Genomic DNA, 18,072 nt, shown 5'->3' with positions numbered 1-18,072 from the left:
TCCAGAAGGAAAGGAATTGTTCAGCATAAACCACATGTATCATTCAGGGAATGTTTTCTATCAGCGTAGGGGACTGCCTGCCAGTCGAGTTCCCATATGCCATCCAAGGGCTAGTCTTGAAAGCAGGCATTTCTAACAATGGCAGTCTCAGGCATACTGTGTTAACTCTTTTCTGTGCACCATTAAATAACTCTCTTTCATAAGCACATGGTGAATTTTGTATTTGCCCATCTTCCATCTCTGGGTATGGAAATCCCTCTCAGTAGGTGTTACTGCCTCTGCTCCTTACCCAGGCCCTTACTAAGCTGGTACAATTCTCTGGTCAGTAGCTATTTTGATCACCTTCCACTCATCCTCTGTCCATGACTCAAGTTGCCAGTCATTGTGCCCAAACTAAATTATGTGTGGTTGGAAGTCACAGCTCTGAACTAGTCTGGAATTGGATATCAGATACCTTATGGTCGGTTTGCCCAGCTTTAGTCCTTAAAGTAACCTCAACTCAGGTACACCTAATCAGAAACAAAACCTCTGTGAATTATAAGAACATTCCAGCATTCTAACTCTAGCCCATATATCCCATCCCAATAGACCTAACAGTTTCCCTATAGCTAATATTAATGACTCCTTATATCCCATTTTTTTTTCCTAACACTGTGAGCAACTTCTAATTGAATACATATTATAAATTATTCATTAGGAAAAAAATTGAAAACCAAGATCACCATATGTAACAATAGGACTCAAAGAATTAAATGTTGAAGGAAATTGGCCAAAACATATTACTGAATTCTCAGTGAGAAACTCATAATCCACTTGTAAGAGAAAATGTTTCTTAGGTCCTTCACAGTGTCTCCAAATGTCAGAGCTAGAATAATCCAACCCAGTGTTTTTCAAACTGCAGATTTCACTATTAGTAGGTAGTGAAATAAACATAGTGCATCTTAGGAAGCATTTTATTAAAAAATAAAATAGAGAAGAATAGCAAATATCAAAGTGTTTTGTACTTAGTATGGGTAACTATTGTGAAACTTTTGTTTCAGAGGAATGTTTGTGGGATAGGTCATAATGTAAAATTTGTTCTTTAATATGACTCATGGTCAAAAAAGTTTGAAAGCTGTTGGTTTAGTCTAACCCTGTTATGCTACAAATAGAGGTCCAGAGAAAGAAAATCACTCAATGATTTCATAGTACCTAGTACATAGCTAGAGTCCTTCCTACTTATGGAAGTAGGGCTATTGAACCCAAATGATTTTTATTTTCTTGTAGACTGACCTTTCATATCAAGTAAAGAGAGGATAAATGTAAGTCTTTTTAATATTTAAAATGAGACATCAAGGAAAAACTGCCACCTTCCAAGTTTAGGAGCAGCACAGTTAGGAGAATTTGGCTAAGTCAAGGAAACCTACATCCAGAAACGTTAGATCAGTAAAATCAAGAAGCAAACTATAGATACTAGAATAGTAATGACTAGGACTAGAGTAAAGGAGCAACTTAGGATATGTTTTAAAATGCATAGACCCTCTTTACCACTATCACAAAAACCAATCTAAATCTAAAGGAAAGCTAAACTAGAGGCTGAATCAGCCTCCCTAACCACCTCCCCCAAGCTCAGTCTATTGTAGACACGACTGTAGAAGCCCTCTGTACTAATAGTTAAGCCGGACAGAGAAATACCTCTTGTTTTTACCTTCCCTAAACTGTAAAGCTGCCTGTAAACATTGCCAGGTATTTTTCACCTTGGTCTTTACTGATATACCAGATAGGCTGTTTCATTTTTTTTTTTTTAAGATTTTTACTTATTTATTTTTCCCCCCAAAGCCCCAGTAGATAGTTGTATGTCATAGCTGCACATCCTTCTAATTGCTGTATGTGGGACTCGGCCTCAGCACGGCCGGAGAAGCGGTGTGTCGGTGCGCGCCCGGGATCCGAACCCGGGCCGCCAGCAGCGGAGCGCGTGCGCTTAACCACTAAGCCACGGGCCGGCCCGGCTGTTTCATTTTTAAATTAAGGATTGTAAGAGCTGTTCCAGACAATAAAAGAAATCCCATCATCTAATTGCCTAGATCATATTTAGAGTCAAGTGTATCCAGACAAGCATTTAAGATACATATTGTGTTGAACCAACAGTCTTGGAACTAAGCTATGGCTTAGAGTGGTGGGTTTCAAACTATTCTACAGAACCTAGGGTTCCATGGAAGTGTTTAGAGGTGATAGGGATAAGGGAAAAGCTATGCAGGTAGAGCTCAATACTGAGCTTCCCTCCCCCAGGCTAATCAGAGTAGCTTCAAGTTTATAGGTTTTATATATGAAGTTCCTAGTGAAATTCTTTTTGGAAGATTTTCATTTGAAAAGGATTTTGATGTCAAAAAAAAAGTTTGAAAATGAGTCAGATGCTTAGTTAAGGCACTTTTGGAAAGATTATCTCAAGTTACTTGCAATTATTAAATTATTACTTCAGTATTCTAAATCATTGACATGAAGGAGTTATTACCTTTTAAAGTCTTTAGCTGATTAGTTAATTGGATCTTTAACCTTCCTAAGGACTTAATCAAAAAGGATATATTAAGAGAGTCCATTTCAGTTTAACATGGTGTCACAAACATGGTAGTTGATTAATTCTCTGTATTATCATGCTTTATTAGATACCTGAAAAAAATGTCGCTACAACCTTGGGTTTCTTAAGACATGAAAAATACCTACTTTTAAAAAGGAAGAAAATCATCAACCCCCTTTGTGTAGGTAATTATCAGTATTAGATTAAGAATACTTTTCTTAAATTGGACATGACAAATAAGGGGTATTAATTGACTTGTGATCCTTAAGGACATTTTAGCTACCATCTTGATTGGTATTATTACCTACAGAGTAATTTAACATAGGATGATGGCTTAAAGGGGAACAAAGAAAACATTAAAGTTATAAAAGCATCAAGTCTCAGGTAGCATCTGTTTGGAGTTTAATAGTTTGTTTGAATTTCATAGGTTCTAGGTTTAAGAAAATTGCTTATCCACTGGGGCTGGCCACTTTAGGAGCATCTGTTTGCTACCCAGCTCAGTCAGTAATAATTGCAAAGGTAAGTTCTTTTTAAGTGATAGCTTCATTTCAGTGTTTGTTTAAACTCTCAGTGTGACAATATTTAAATGTCATACAGCACCTGCAACATTTAATTTTCAGAGAAATATAGTTGGTATCAACTCTTACGTTGGCAAAATTACATTAGCATCTCAGCATGGTAAATGCCATTCTTAATTACGTGATCATCACAAATAAAGAGGATGAATTTGTTTAAATATAATTTAACAATATAAATGCTGGTTTGAGGATTAAGTTCAGAGACACTGAATTATAATTTATGAGGAGAAATACTGCTCCATTGTTGAGCTGTGCAAAATTCAATTTGTAATTAACAGGAAATTACACCTGCTGGCAGCTGTCAGTTCAGCAGATTAACATAGTGCAAGAAACAACCAATTGATACATAACAAAGGTTTCTGAAGGTAAAAAAAAAATACACACACATAGACATACTCAATTTGGAAACCACCTGGAACCAAGTAACACTTTCCATGAATCTGCATTATAGTTGTTTTATCATTTTCTTGTGAGCTTACCTACAAATCCAGATTCTCCTAATGATTTGAACAGTTTGTGTCAGTACTTACTTTATTTTTACACATATTAAGATTGAGAAGGAGAGCTTTGGGATATGCAGTTTTTTCTTCCTTTCCTTCTTCCCTTAATTACCAACATTTAACATTTCCCCCTCATACTTGAAGCAATGTGTAGTGTTACCAGAAGGATTTTCTGTACCTGTATTCTCATTACTGCATCTCTTTAATTACTGAGGTGGATAAAACTGCCTATTCAGTATTTTGAGAATGTAAAGCATATAGTGCCCTATGTAGTTTGTAATGTGATCAAGCTATAAAAGGTTATAGCAAAGGAAGAGAGCATTATTCTTTCAATGTAGTTATACTTGAGATAATTGGTGGATAAAATAATAAACTTATTTTTAAAAATCTTTTCTAAGAATTTACATAGGAATTAGGCACTTAAATTCATACAGTGTTAGTGCTGAGAGAAACCTTTGAGCTCAGTGCATTCAACTTCCTCATTTTCTCATTTACTGATAAGGAAACTATGGCCCAGTGTAGTTTCACAGTGACTGATTTGTCCAGAGTTCTCTTCAGTTTCAGGTGTCCTGCTTCCCTGTCCATTTTTCTTCCCAGTGCATGATGCTGCCACTGATTCTTTTTGTTTGTTTTAGAGTAATGACTTCGTGTTTTTTTTATCAAATTGGTACCTACTCATCCTTAAATAATTTAAGCATTAATGAAAAGTGTAGGAAAAAAAAACCAACCAACCACCTGAAATTCTTCTATCCAGAAAAATATCAGTGTTAACATTTGATAGAATGCTATTCTAGACATTTCTCCATGCATACATAGAGATAGAAAGATAGATGGGTGAATAGGCAGATACCGTTTCATAAGAAGGGGATCACAATATAGTATGAATCTTATTTTTAATTTTAAAAATAAAATATTTAATTTTACTTTAACAGAAGGAAAATAAAAACAAAAAAATCGCTGAACTTCAAATAAAAATTTTTATGATGAAAGAGATATTAAGGGGCTGGCCCGGGGGGCTGGCCCCATGGCGTAGAGGTTAAGTGCACGCGCTCCGCTGCTGACGGCCCAGGTTCGGATCCCGGGGACACACCGATGCACCACTCGTGAGGTCATGCTGTGGTGGCGTCTCATATAAAGTGGAGGAAGATGGGCACGGATGTTAGCCCAGAGCCAATCTTACTCAGCAAAAAGAGGAGGATTGGCAACAGATGTTAGCTAAGGGCTGATCTTCCTCACACACAAAAAAAGGGGGGGCCCGGCCTGGTGGCATAGTGGTTAAGTGAGCACACTCGCTTCGGCGGCCCGGAGTTCACAGGTTCGGATTCCCGGCGCAGATCAACACACGGCTTGTCAAGCCATGCTGTGGCGGCATCCCATATAAAGTAGAGGAAGATGGGCACGGATGTTAGCCCAGGGCCAGTCTGCCTCAGCAAAAAGAGGAAGATTGGCAATGGATGTTAGCTCAGGGCTAACCTTCCTCACACACAAAAAAAAGCGATGTTAATATGAGTTCCTAAAGTTCTTATATGGTTAAATAATGTTTGGTGCTTAAATTTCTAGAGTTGTGACCTTTGCTTTTCCTTTGACTGTCGTATAACAATGTCATATGTGATATTTGGTGGATTCTAATATATATGTATAGAACATGTGTTCTTAACCTGAGATCCATGATGGACTTCAGAGAATCTGTGACTCCTCCGCCCAAAACTGTATGAAAAATTGTATGTATACAATAGATGCCTTCTACTTTGATATTATCAGGACCCATAGTTAACAATTAATCGAAAATGTTACAGCAGGAAGTTTTTAAAAAATCATAAATATGTACCCTAAATGTTTTATTTCAAATTAAATCATAAATATGTGTTCATTTTTCTCTCTTTTGAAGTAGGGCTTTTCTATGAGTATGGGACTCCTAGTTGAAGGTCCACAGCATCTTTCTTATAGTTAGCCATGTATGTAATATGTCTTTTACTGTTTTCAGTTTAGGTTTCTTTAAAATGGAATGAACACCTAAAAACATTTTTTAAATAATATGAGTGAAGAATCCTCTTAGATTTTTATTATTTCTCCCAGCCTTATACAGTTGTCTTGCCCACCTCTAATTTGACAGTAGTTATTTTTTTAGTAATTCATTTTTGAGTTTTTACAAAGCATTTAACTTAATTTTCCTGACACAACAATTATCTTCACACTCATATTTCATCCTATTATGTTACATATAAATTGTTTAATTAAAGTAAAACTGATGTGGAGACTTGAAAACAAATACAACTTATTCTTGGTAAGCATACAGATCATTTGTGAAAGACAGTACTTGGGCACATTGGAGAGTACCAACTAGCGATGAATATTCAGCATTCTATGAACATCATTTGTTATAAATTTTTTAAACATCTTCAGTTAATCTGACAAGCCTCTTAAAAGGATGTCAGGTGAGAGTTCTTCTACTGAATGTGTATTTTTCTGAAGGAAAAGAGCCCGTTCCTTTCTCCAAGGTGAAAGGTGATCTTTGATTCTCTCCAAGGTGATTCTCCAAGGTGTCTATGATATAAAATAGGTTATGAAATGATAGTCCAGAAGGTCCTTTGAAAAATAAAAGTCACACTCCAGTTATTCACCATTTTGGAAATATACTTCAAGATGGAATTACTCTTTGCTTTTTATATTTGTTCCTCACAATATTTTCATTATTAACTTATATAAAGAGTAACAAGCAACCTGTTTTGAAAACTATAAAATATCTAGGAATAAACTTATCAAATAATGTTTTAAGACCTGTTTTTTAAAAACTATTAAACTTTACTGAAGGGCATTTTTTTAAACTTGAATACATTTAGAGATACATCTTGTTTCTAGATGAAAGGAGTCCACATGGAATGTGGCAGGTGTTTCCAAATTTATAAGTTTAATTCAGTTCTTACAAAATTCCTGGATTTGAAGGGAACATGACATTCATTCAAGCAGTATTTGTTGTCCATCTACCATGTATTGGTAACTCTACTAAGCTATAGCACAGACAATAAAATAGACCAAGAGAACAAAAAAGAACATCCAAAAACAAATATATTGAGTATGTCTTTGTATACATTATGGGGTGGGGTGTGGGCATATGGTAAAGGTGGCATTTCAGATCAGTGTGTAAAGAAAGAATGGATTATTCAAGAAATGTGTTGGAATAATTGACTTTTTGGAAAAATACTTAGACCTTTACCAAAAATCATGCAAAAAGAAATTCCAGATGGAATAACGATCTAATCATAAAACATAATATTATAATAAAAATATTAGAAGAAAAAAGAGAGAGATTTGTATAATCTTGAGATAGGAGAGGCCTTCTTAAGCAAAACACAATCCAGAAACCATCAAAGAAAAAATTAATGTTTTTTACTGCATCAAAATAAATACATTTTGTTGATCACAATATACCATACACAAAATCAATGGGTAAACGAAAAACTGGGAAAACTATTTGCAACATATATAACAAAGGACTAAATAATATCCTTCATATATTAAGAGCCCCTATAAATTGATAGGAAAAAGATTAATGCCTTCTAAGAAAATGAAGAACGTATATGAACAAGCAATCCACAAAATAAGAAACATAAATGGCCTAATATATGAAAGATGCTTAACTTCATCAGCAATCAAATAAATGCAAATGTAAAAGATCATTTAGATGTTGGTTTTTAGCCTTTCAATTTGAACAAGATTTAAAAGATTCCTAATACTGCTACTGGTAAATGGGTAGAAAAACAGACATATACTTATGGGAGTGTAAATTGCTGCAGTATATCCCTGAATTTCTGGAGGCAATGTGGCAGTCTTATCAAAAATTAAAATGTATAATCTTTAATCCAGATATTTCACATCTAGGAACTTGTCGCAAGGAAACACCACAACGGTGTATGGTCCCAGTTGTATGTGTAAGGATGCTAATCACAGCATGCTTATAATTGCCAAAAAAAAAAGGGAAACATCCCACATGTCCATCTATAAGGGATTTGTTAAACAGATCATAATGCCCATATGCCCATCAATAGGGAATTTGTTAAACAAATTGTGGTATATCCATTATAGAATACTAACTATGCAGCTATTAAAAAAGAAGCAGATCTACTGGTATATAAACTGATATGGAAACATCTCTGTGACATATTGTTAAGCTTTTAAAAAATCAGATCTCAAAACAATATGTATAGTGTGATCCCATTTGTATTTAAAAAGGAAATAGGGGGCCAGCCTGATGGCATAGCAGGTTCCACTTTGGCGGCCCGGGATTTGCTGGTTCAGATCCTGGGTGTGGACCTACTCACTGCTCATCAAGCCATGCTGAGGCAGTGCCCCACATAGAAGAGCTACAACTCTACAACTATGATATACAACTATGTACTGGGGCTTTGGGGAGAACAACGAGGAAGATTGGCAACAGATGTTAGCACAGGGCCAATCTTCCTCAAAAAAAAGAACATAGCAGGTAATTCTTTGGAGGAAAGGAAAAGATACCTTCCTACCCAACTGAAGAAAAAAAAAAAAAAGGAAACAAGTCAAGTATATACGTGTGTAGTTTATTTTACAATTTAATTTAAAACATAATTGAGATTGTAGTGTATAATCTATTCTCTAATCTCTTTTTTTCAGTTCAGTGGTTCATCATGGACTTCTGTCCATGTTAGTGCATATAGATCTACTTCATCCTTTTTGGTAGATCTATAAGTATCAGCATTCCATTTGTTTTAAAATAGTATGCATGTGTGGGCCGGCCCCGTGACTTAGTGGTTAAGTGCGTGCGCTCCGCAACTGGCGGCCCAGGTTCGGATCCCAGGCACGTACCGACGCACCGCTTCTCCGGCCATGCTGAGGCCACATTCCACACACAACAACTAGAAGGATGTGCAACTATGACATGCAACTATCTACTGGGGCTTTGGGGAAGAAAAGAAAAGGAGGAGGATTGGCAATAGATGTTAGCTCAGAACCAGTCTTCCTCAGCAAAAAGAGGAGGATTAGCACGGATGTTAGCTCAGGGCTGATCTTCCTCACAAAAAAGAAATAGTATGCATGTGTGTTTATATAAGACTAAACATTGAGGAAGAATATCCACACGGCTATTAACAAAGTTTACATTGGGGGGAGGAAGAGGACTTTCTTTATAATAGTAAATTGATTGATTTTTCTTAAGTGTAGGCATATACTTAGCAAAAACAATAAAAATATGTCTGTTTAAGGAAGAAAACCATAGTTTTTTAAAAATTTATGTTTATATAAAGCATAATTCTGAAAAGCTCCCCAAAACCACTTTACAACTTGAAAAATCAATAGGTATTGAAATTACTTTTACTATAAGGAACAAAAGGATGGGAAAAGAATAGAAAGAAGGAATCAGAAGGAGATTTTCAAAGGGAAAGAAATATGCATGAAAGTAACAGCAGCTTCAGGAATTCAGTCAGCATCCTAGCCTCTGCTTTAGTGTGTTTATAGTTCATTTTTCATTTCATGTTTCTATCAAAAAAGGAGTATTATTCTCTGGAGAAACACACTGATGCTTTTTCTTTGTGACTGGAGAAAGCACCATAAAAATTAAAGCAAATCATTAACTTTGTAGCATCTTAAAATCTCATTTTCTCAGTCAACTGTTTATTATCTCAAACTATCTTTGCCAAACTCCTGTTAAATGGACATAGTTTTTGATTTACATGTTACAGTGTGAATGAAAACTATACATTTTTTAAAGACTTTGTTTTTTTATAGAGCAGTTTTAGGTTCACAACAAAATTAAGGGGAGGGTACAGAGATTTCCGGTACATGCTCTGCCCCCACACATGCATAGCCTCCTCCATTATCAACGTTCCCCACCAGAGTGGTACATTTGTTACAATTGATGAGCTTACATTGACACATCATTATAACCCAAAGTCCACAGTTGACATTAGGATTCACTCTTGGTGTTGTACTAACTCTGTATTTTTTAGCCTTTTACAATGAAACAATTTTTCATATAAGATTTAGAAAATGGGGCTTTGTGTTATATGATCTAGAGATTTACATCTTTCCTATTGATTCTGACCTGGGTGTTCATATAAAATACCTGACATAAGTTTTAAAATATTTGTTATTTTAACTTTTAAAAATATATGTTATTTGACTCACTTGTTTTAATTAGGTAACTGGGAGAAAGGCATATGCTACAGGCCAGCAAATTTATGAAGCAGTTAAATCATTGTGGACAAAAAACAACAAAAAAGAGTCACTTCCTGAACCTAAAGAAGAAACTAAGGTAGAGTTTAAATGGACCAAAAAGGTAGACACTGAGTTTTGTTTGGGTGGGTGTTGGCTTGTAATGGGAGTCCTGGACAGAGGTCAAGGATAGAATGAAAGGAGATGAAGGAACCTAATACATTCGCATGCTGTAATTTACTAAAAGAATAAAATATCCTAAAAAATTGATGTACTTATGAAGGAAAATATTTTTGGTATACAGCTAGGAAGCTCTGCTGAAATAGAAATATCTGCAAAAACTCACTACCTGAAACACCCAGTGCCTTTGCCAACAGAACTCAGCTCTGAAAGGAAGATCAAATCAGAATCCACCTCAGGTTTGTCTAGAGTAATTCAATTTTGTTTTCATTCTTTTCTTAAATAATTTTATAGTATTATAATTAGTAGTTTGAACTTATTTGTGTGTTTTTGTCATCAATGTTTTGTCTTTCTCATATCTATATTCTATATATCTTTTTAGGTTATGAGGTATTCAGGTACCTGGGACTTTTTCTAATTGCCACATAGTTCATAATACAGATCTTTGTGTATGGGAGTATAGCGTAGCACTGGCAGGTTGAGTGAGTGAAGCATTTAATATTACTTCATAAATGTGAGCTTTTTAATCAGGTGGAGAAAAATTTGCCTTTTTGGATTCTATCAATTTACAGGCTATAAGTATGAGTCATATCTACACAGAAGAAATATCAGCTTTCCATTTCTTGTGCTATTTACCTCTATCAGTTTTGTCTAGTTTAGATACCAGGATAACTTCCAGCATTAAATAGTGAAAAATAGCACCAATTATAATACTGATAACTTTGCTAGTATTAGATACTGGCAATTAATACTTTGTGGGACCAAATAGTGACAATTATACTTTCTAGGCAAATACTACCATGGTTTTACTGTGATAAAAAAGAAGGCAACAGAGTGTTTAATACCATTTCAATAGTGTGTTCACATAAACCCACCAGTCACTGCCTTGCATAGGTTTGTCTATCTGTACAATGTGAATGGTACTAACCATGAGTTGTCTTATTGCAAAGGAAATAGGACCAACTCAGAAGTAGAGAATTAGGAAATAGTAATCATGTCCGCCCTTTATTGAACACCTACTGTGGTGCAAAGAGCAGTAAGTATATTATGTTATTCAATCCTCACCCAAAAAGCAAAACAAATAAAAAAGACTCTGGTGTATATGTAATTATAATCATTTTATGATGAAGAGACTGAGACTCAGAGAGCATAAGTAGCTTGCCCAAAATCATACAGCTTATGAGTGGCAGAGTTGTGTTTATAGTCTAGATCTTCCTAACACCAAAATCAAACCTCTTTTCTTTTGTGTATAGATTATCTAATTTAAAACCAGAGTTTAGTCTCAAATTTCAGCCTCCTCCTCTCTCACTTAATCTTTATAAGGCCATCAATGACTAACAAACTCGATTTGAGTTTTACTATTTTCCTCTGTCACCTCTCCTTTCTAATCAAGAAAAGTTATGCAGTTTTTAGACTCTCGCTGATTAATCAACAGTTGACCATATTCCCACAAGTATATAATATATCTGGTCATTTTTCTAAATGTCTGTCAATTCCAAGTATCTTTGTGGAGATGAAACATGTTACAACTTAACAGTGGTACCAGACCATACATCCAGATTCTGGAACCCTTTACCCACCCATCATGGGTAATGTGGGATATGAAAAGCATTCTAAGGAGACATGTTGAGGAGAGAGATATGCCAGTACTATTCATCTTGATCATGTATCATTCAGAGTTGATTATACAGTAGACCCTTGGGCTTCACCATTTATACATTTCACATGCAATCCCAAAGGTCTAAGACATAGGAAACAGTAGTGATTATGAGCACAGATTTTAGAATAAGACCTGGATCTGAATCCTAGATCCAACATTTACTAGTTCTATTACCTGGGGCAAGTTATCTTATACCTCAAGCCTCAGTCTCCTCATCCATAAAAGGGGGACAATAATAGTGTTATTCTCACATGGTTGTTGTGAGCATTAAATGAGATACTACATGTAAAGCACAAAGTATAATGTCAAGAACATACTAAGTTCTCAATGAGCGTTAGAAGATAATATTATCGTTTGCCTAGAGTAGAGTAATTAGCCATTTTGCCGATAAATTTATTTTCATTGAGCACACTTTGGGAGCATGTTACTTAGCTAGGGAGCCTAGCCATGGCCACCACTTATAACCATACAGAATGGACTGGATGTACTGTCCAACTGTATATTGTGGCTCTGAAGATGAGTTTTGTTTTTCTCTATCATTCATATACATTTATGGTGAAAATTATTTTAGGAATCACAAATCTGGAAATTTGGTGACATGGACCGTTTTGAAATCTGATGAAAGCAGAATGAAATCTCTCACAAGATTAATGTCCCTCTAAAGCAGAGGTTGCAAACTATGGCCCTTGTGCCAAATCTGGCTCACTGCCTATTTTTGTACATTCCACAAGCCGAGAATGATCTCTACATGGTTTAAATGGCTGAAAAAAAAAAAAAAAAAAACAAAAGAATAGTATTTTGTGACAAGTGAAAATTATATGAAATTCAAATCTCAGTGTTCATAAAGTTTTATTGGAACACACCCACACTCATTCATGTATGTATTATCTGTGGTTGCTTTCGTACTGCAATGGCAGGGTTGAGCAGTTGTGATGGAAACCTTATGTTTTACAAAGTTGAAAATGTTACTCTCTGGCCCTTTGCAGAAAAAGTTTGCTGATTCCTGTTTTAGAAGGATGAGGTGTGCCATACATACATGACTCCCCTTCATGATATTTGTGAGATTTTTTTATGGGTCAGGAGACTAATAGCCAAGTTCAAAACCTCTGAAGGGAAAAACTGAATTTCCTAGTCTTTTAGTGTGAGGGAGACAGAAACTTGTCATGCTCTCCTTCAGAAGCTTGGGAGTGCCATACCTGAGGAACAGGGAGAAAGCAGAGGTTGACTTACTCTTACTAAAACTGCAACTCAGGTCAATGCCTGATTGGATTGAGAAGATAAGCATTTCACCCTTCCTAAAAGAGGAAAAGGGTCCCCCTCTCTGGTAGAAGATATCATCTGGAGCTTCTGCAATTCTTTTATACACAGTGTCCACCATACAAACAAAACACTAGTCAAGCAAAGAGGCAGGAAGATGTGATTGGCAATCAAAAGAGAAAAGAAATAGCAGACCCACAGGTGATCTAAGGTGATCTGCTTGAAGTTAGCAGAAAAGGACTTTAAAGTAACTATTATTAATATTTTAAATAGAAAACATGAACAAAATGGATGAAAAGATGGAGAATTTCATAAAAAATTGGAATCTCTTAAAAAATCAAGTGGATAATCCAGAAGTGAAAAAAACAGTACCTGAAATTAAGAACTCATTTGATGGGTTTAACAGTAGACTATATACAAAAGAGGACAGAAGTAGTGAGATCAAATATAGCTCAATAGAAAATAGCCAAACTGAAGCACAGAAAGAAAAAGGAAAGAATAGAACGAAGTGTGAGACAGTTCTTTGCAGTGACTATTATCTTTAAGTGTTTCTATTATTGAGAAGCTGAATGCTGAATATCATCCCAATTTTATACAAAAGAAACAAAAATAGAATTTCTAACAATCCTAACTTCACTCAGCAATTTATTAGTGATCTGTCCCATTTTTTGTACCTAACTTGCTTGAAATATAAATGAGATAATATGTGAACTAAGTTATCAGTGAACAGATATCACCTAATGGCTATTTGACACAATAATTCATTGCCGTTTTATAACTTTAAACATCTATATTCTTTTTCTTTCCTGTTTGTTATAACACCAGCTTTTTTAACAGTCTGCAAAAAAAAAACTAAGCATAAAATGTTTTTTATTAGAGATTAAAAATATGATAAAGCTCAAAGAAAAGCATTATAATGAATAGAAGATTGAGATTCAAGAAGAGTTTTATGATTGCTAATCTTTTGGGAGGACAGAGAGCCCTTGATCAGCTCAAGGGGTGAAGAAATTTCTAAGAGGAAAGATATAATCCTTAATTACTCAGAAAAGCATGAGATGAATCTTTTTAAAAGGCAGGAATCAAATGACCTAGGCTAAGTGATTCTAAACCAGCAGGATCCACATCACAATTACTTGAGTTTTTTTTTTTTAATTCACTCTACCCAAGAATTATAAATCAGAATCTCCAGAGGTGAGGCCTCCAAGCAGGTGGATTGTAGGAAAAGCTCCACAGGGTATTCTCTATGCATATTCCTCTAGTTAATAATTTCTGACATAAGCTATGGAGAAATTAAAAATTTGAAGCCTTTCAACAAATTTTGAGAGGTGGAGAGATCTAAAGGCAAAGGGGTCTTTCAAATTTGGGTGAGCTCTATTTTTGACCAGAGTTTGGACAAGAATATAAATTAAGAAAGTGAGTACAAGTGTTAGAGAACTTAGTCAATCGGTTAACATTGTTAAGTGAATTAGACACATTCAGACTCATATAAAATAATTATTTACCGCATGCTTACTACAGTATGTCTGTCTGATAAAGAGGAAAACTATTTCGTAGTAGACTTTTCACTTGTACTGAGCAAGGGCTTCCACCAGGTGGCAGTAAGAATACATTTGAGAAAGGACAAGCAGAACCACTAAGTTTCTTAACCTTTTTTGTGTGCTACAGACCTCTTCTCAGAATAATGTTTTTAAATGCATAAAATAATATACATACTAATATATGAGCTTCCTTAAATTTATTAAACAACAATATCTAACAACAGATCTAATGAAGGCCATGGTTTTGAAGTAGTGGTAAGTGTAACTATTTCTAGATATCTGCAACTGCAGTGTGATATGAAAATATCTGTGATTTCTATTAGTGACAAAATCTAGGGTACTCCTAATGCTATTTTTGTTTGTTGCCTACATTCGTTATTGAAGAAAATGTTCATTTTCAGTCAGAAATTAATGAAAATAAAGACAAATTTTCCCTATTCAAGTTCATAGATCACATGAATTCTATCCACAGACCCCAGAAAGACCCCAGGTTAAGATTCTCTATCCTATGGAGAACTATATTAGTGTCATCAGTAGTGATTATTTATGATCTGGTTGTTTTTTAATATATTTGGTGGTGAAGTTGCATATAGGTATATCACACTTTATAAAAAATGTTTCTGAAAAGATAGGTGTAAAATAAATCATTGTATGTAAATCTATTTCTCCCCTTTGCTTTCATCATAAAACTAGAAATTAAAATCCTCTGGAAAAAAGGTGTGTTTCCAAAATGTAATAAAATCATTTTAAAATGAATCAGATTTTGAAAAAAATATTTAAAATAAAAACAGATTTCTGAAAAAATGTTTTTAGTCTTATGTCACAAAGTAAATATAAAAATTGTTGTTTCTTTCCTACTTGCCATGCACAGGGTATTATATGCAGCACTTTGTGCACATTATTATATTGAATACTAAAAATAATTGTATGACATTGTTACTACTCTAACCCCCATTTTACAGAAGAGTGAGGGTTGTTGTGTTGGAGGTCAGACAAACCTGGATTCGATCCTGGCTCCACCACTTATCAACTGAGTGACATTGGTCAAGTTTCTTAACCTGTCTAAATTAAATTTCCTTATCTGTAAAACAAGGATAATATAAAAATATCATCTATCTCATGGTGGTATTGTGAGATAATGCATGAAAATTACGTAGCATCTTGCCTGGCACACAGTCAGCTTATCAAGATCACCATTGATCCACCCATTGCCAAATCCAGGAGTCCATTCTCAATCTCTATCTTCTGGAATCCATCAGTAACTTTTAACACAAGTGATTACTCCCTCCTCCTTGAAACAATCTCTTCACTTGGCCTTCACTTGCTCTTGGTTCTCTTACCTCACTGACTGGCTGTTCCTTCTCAGTCTTCTCTGCTACATTCTTCCTCTCTTCTTAATCTCAAAACGTTGGAGTATCCAAAGGGCTCATTCCTTGGACTTCTTCTCTGACGCTCTATATGACCCATGGTTTTAAGTACCATATATAGGCTAGGACTGTAAAATTTATAAACCAGCCCAGGCTTCTCCTCCACTCTGCAGACTCAGATGTCTAGCTGCTTACTCAACATTTGTACTCAGATGTCTAGTTAGTAATTCAAATTTAACACCTCCAAAACTTAACGCTTCATTTGCCTTCCCCCAAACATGCTTCTCCCACATTTTTCCCTATCTCAGTAAACATAAACTCCATTCTTCCAGTTTCTCAAGTTAAAGAGTCTTTCTCACACAACATATTCAATCCGTTTAGGAAATCCTGTCCATTCTACCTTCAGAAGTTATTCAGAATCCAATCCCTTTTCGCCACCTCCACTGCCACTGCCCTAATTAAAGTCATCAGCATCTCTCTCCTGGAGTACTACAATGGCTTTCTAACTGGTTTCCCTGCTTCCACCCTTGTTCCCCTATAGTCTCTTCTTCCCATGGCTAAAAGTGATCTTTTAAAAAACATAAAATCATGTCACTCTTCTGCTTAAAACTGTCCAGTACCTTCTCATCTCACTTAAAATAAAAAAGAAAAACCTTACCATGGCCCTGTGTGGCCTAGCCTTCAACTGTTTTCTGATCATGTCTCCTATCAGTCTCACTGCACCCACCATCACCACATCTTGCCTACTCTGTTCCAGCCATAATGGCCATTTTGTGGTTCCTCAGACATGCCTCAGGTCCCTTATACTTGCTGCCTGCTCCTCAGATATCTGCAGGGCTCATACCCTCACCTCTTTCAGTTCTTGTTCAATATCAGCTTTCTAGAAGGCTTTCCCTGGCCACCCTATTTAAAATTGCAAATTACCCAAGCACTCCATATGCCCCTCCCTGTTTTATTTTCTGCATAGCACTTACCACCATCTGATATGTCTTTTACTTGATTTATTGTCTGTCTCGCCCAACTTGAATGTTAGGTCCATGTTGTCAGAGGTTTTTATTTGTTTTGTTCACTACTGTATTCCCAGTACCAACAATAAATTTGTTAAATGAATGACTAATTTTTTTTTCGTTTTAATACTTTATCAGGTCCTACACAGTTTATGCCTGACCCCAAGCTCATGGATCACGGGCAGTCCCATCCAGAAGATGTAGATATGTACAGCACTAGAAGCTGAAATAGTCTGCATAGAGAACTACAAGATGTGTGAAGTTGCAAATAATGATGAAAACATCATGTGATGGGTAACTGTGACGCATCGAGTATAACTTAAACCAAGGTTTTTCCCTTACATCTTCTAATGTACAGTTTGACCAATCACATAAGTGATTAAAACACAAACTATGTACACAATTAAAACAATATTAAATGATGAAGAGGCAGAGGTAGAAGTATTAGGATGCATTTGATGACTTTTAATGGTGTTTATGAAAAAAAAATAGAATATATGAACACTGATGAGACTAAAATCTGAAAAAATATGTATGTGTATATATAAATATTTATACACATACACATATGTATTTGCTTTAGCTTTTCTGAATTAATGTCAGCTAAATTAGAATGGTGTGTGGAAGAATGTGTTTCCTCCTGCCCCCTTTTTTTCATTTCCCAGAGCTGGAATAAAATATCCATACTTTATGACATTTGAGCTTGGCTTTGTCTCTTTGTTTTATTGATGTTAACTCCTCTTAAATGTCCAAAAATAACTCTATTTAAGAGGACCATATGCTACATGGGACCCCCGAGGCTGCTTAGCAGTCCTACTAGTTCCTAGGTAGTTTCCTATTCTGTTCCCCAGGAGAGGTATTACAGACCTTTTATTCCCAAGCCTCCTATATTTGCCAAAGATGACTGTGTCTCCTATTACATTAAAAAAAATAAGATATTAGACGTGACCATTCCCAACTTCTTCCCATCTCCTTTCAAAAGACTTACTTCTTTTCATCCATGCAGCCCCCTTTTCCAAGGCTAATGCTTCTATTTGTGTTCCTGATCTCATTCCTGCCCATCTTTTCCAATATCATAGTGCCCTGTTTAATCTTCAGTCTTTGGTTTCTCTTTTCACTCATCTATTTTCCTCAGCCTCTAAATAGCTTCAGATCTTCTTTATCCAAAAACAACAGTAACAAAAACCTTTACCTAACCGTGCCTCTTCTTCTAGAGCTATCTTTTCTTTCTCCTTCCTATGATTGCCGTAC

At 35.5% G+C, this 18,072-nt stretch overlaps 1 protein-coding gene across 2 annotated transcripts in view; it reads left to right on the top strand.

Moving 5' to 3' along the window:
* The window catches only part of APOOL (apolipoprotein O like), an 87,762-nt gene extending 70,245 nt beyond the window's left edge, over positions 1-17,517 (top strand). For both annotated transcript variants that reach the window (XM_014792369.2, XM_087427665.1), the window contains exons 6-9: positions 2,982-3,073; positions 9,799-9,912; positions 10,117-10,231; positions 16,960-17,517. In XM_014792369.2, coding sequence (XP_014647855.1) covers positions 2,982-3,073; positions 9,799-9,912; positions 10,117-10,231; positions 16,960-17,048 — 410 coding nt within the window. In that variant the 3' untranslated portion in view covers positions 17,049-17,517. The remainder of the gene's footprint in view (positions 1-2,981; positions 3,074-9,798; positions 9,913-10,116; positions 10,232-16,959) is intronic.
* Positions 17,518-18,072: the final 555 nt, after the last annotated feature.

The sequence above is a fragment of the Ceratotherium simum genome, chromosome X (genome assembly GCF_057802395.1).
Source record: "Ceratotherium simum simum isolate JZ-2026a chromosome X, ASM5780239v1, whole genome shotgun sequence".
NCBI classification, from domain to species: domain Eukaryota; kingdom Metazoa; phylum Chordata; class Mammalia; order Perissodactyla; family Rhinocerotidae; genus Ceratotherium; species Ceratotherium simum.
This window is presented reverse-complemented; position numbering and strand designations above follow the sequence as displayed.